The sequence below is a fragment of the Glycine max genome, chromosome 6, assembly GCF_000004515.6.
Source record: "Glycine max cultivar Williams 82 chromosome 6, Glycine_max_v4.0, whole genome shotgun sequence".
In the NCBI taxonomy this organism is placed as follows: domain Eukaryota; kingdom Viridiplantae; phylum Streptophyta; class Magnoliopsida; order Fabales; family Fabaceae; genus Glycine; species Glycine max.
Genome location: NC_038242.2, coordinates 2,825,888 through 2,827,828, shown reverse-complemented (window position 1 = coordinate 2,827,828; position 1,941 = coordinate 2,825,888). Strand labels below are relative to the sequence as shown.

The window sequence follows — 1,941 nt, the reverse complement described above, 5'->3', positions numbered from 1 at the left end:
TCACGTTAAATCCACACGTTGAACTACTCGCTAAGCTATATTTTATCATTTACATACCAACAAGGGATTGTTGATACAAAGTGATATCATACTCAATTTATTTAAAATTTAAGATAAAATCTCATGAGGAAAAAATGCGATTAAGAAAAAGAATTTTCAATAAAAAATAAAAAATAAATTTACAGATAAAAATTAATCATAAATAAAACTAATAAATATTTTTAAAAAAAAAAATATTATTATACCCCTGTTCCTGCTTAGCAAACAAGGCGTTGAAAATCTTGCCATACCACGTGGTCCATAGTAGAATGATATTATGAGAATAAAATAATTGTATTGATAAGAAGTAACCGAGCGGTATTAAAAGGCGGCGTGGCCCTGTGAGTGGTCAACAAAACAATCTAATCCCTTTTCTCACTCCTTCCTTCACTATATAATCACACATAACACATCTATTGCTATTGCTAAGCCAATTAGGTCAACATGGAAGTCCTCAGCAGCCACAGTCCCTCTTCGAACGACCCCTTCGATTTCAATCGTGCAAGGATTTCCCCCTATCTCAGCGCTCCTTCTTCTCCCAAGCGTTTTGGCCAATTTTATTACCTAAGCGCCCCCTCAAGCCCTTCTAAAGATTTTGATCTTGCGGCTCACGATGATGATGCCTTCGCCTTTTTCGTTACTGGGGAATCCAAGAGCCCTCGATCCGCGGCAGAGCTTTTCGACGGCGGCAAAATCAAGCCGCTGAGCGAGGATGATTCCTCGGAGTCTGCTAAAAGCCCACTTCTCCCTGCCAAACGATCTTCCATAGCCCAAGGCAAGAAGGCCATTCGCGAAGCCTTCTCGACGAGAAAGAAGAAAGAAGAGGGAGATTTAAGTGAAGAAGAACAAGAGACACGAGGGAGAGATAGGACTGCGAGTTCTAGTAGGGTCACGCGTTCTCTCTCTCCTTGTAACAGAATATCTCACTACACGTGGGACGAGGAACGCAACCAATCGCAGAGCAACAAAGCCGACTCGCTTTCTAAGACTTCCAGGAGATGGAGGCTCACTGACTTTTTGCTGTTCCGCAGCGCCTCCGAAGGAAGAGGTTCCAGCAAGGACCCCTTGAGAAAGTTCCCCACTTTCTACAAGAAGCCCGAAGACCCAAAAGCTTCCAACCCAGGCCCAAAGACTAGGAGAAAGGAACCCCTCTCCGCGCATGAATTGCACTACGCCAGAAAGAAAGCGGAAACAGAGGATTTGAAGAAGAGAACCTTTTTGCCATACAAACAGGGGATCTTGGGAAGGTTGGCTGGCTTCGGATCAAAATGATTCATCATCACGTGCTTTTGCAACCACCGCTATCAATCCAATTCCTTTTTTCTTTGCGTCAGCAAATTGTATTCTTTTCTTTAAATTTTAATATACTACCATCTTTTCTTCTTCTTTTTCTCATTATAGTATTTTCACTGATAGCTTTTCTCGGTAAACGTGTTCTCTGACGATTATGTATTTTATCTATTCACGTTTTTCGTTATATGCCGACACTGTCTCAGACTCAGACAATAACATGTGCTGCTAGCGATGAAAGACAAATCGGTATGCGTATGGGCCTAATGACATTACATTGTACCAAATTCAATTTGGTGATAATCCTCTGCTGCTTAGAATTGCTCATTACTTACCGGCAAAGTATTAGACATCTCTATTTATGTATGTTTTGTAGAGGAGAAGAAGAAAATAATAATAGTAAAAAAAAAGTATGGGTCTCGTACCTTTTTTATTTCTTTGTAAGTAAGCACGAAAGTAAACATTTTTGTTGGCGTTGATTGCGACATTGATTATCACATCTTGATAATCCATTACCATATTTTGAAAATTAATTATTTTATTTAGACCATTTATTTTTTCTGATTTCTTTTAAATTAAATATTTCTATTTGTATTTTATTTCATATATTTC

General features: G+C 39.0%; 1 protein-coding gene across 1 annotated transcript; it reads left to right on the top strand.

Annotated features, from left to right (window-relative positions):
• The first annotated feature begins 223 nt into the window (after positions 1-223).
• On the top strand, positions 224-1,422 carry LOC100526861 (uncharacterized). Its single transcript, XM_003528193.5, has one exon. It carries the CDS (start codon positions 484-486, stop codon positions 1,309-1,311), a length of 828 nt encoding a protein of 275 aa, XP_003528241.1. The 5' UTR covers positions 224-483; the 3' UTR covers positions 1,312-1,422.
• The last annotated feature ends 519 nt before the right edge of the window (positions 1,423-1,941 follow it).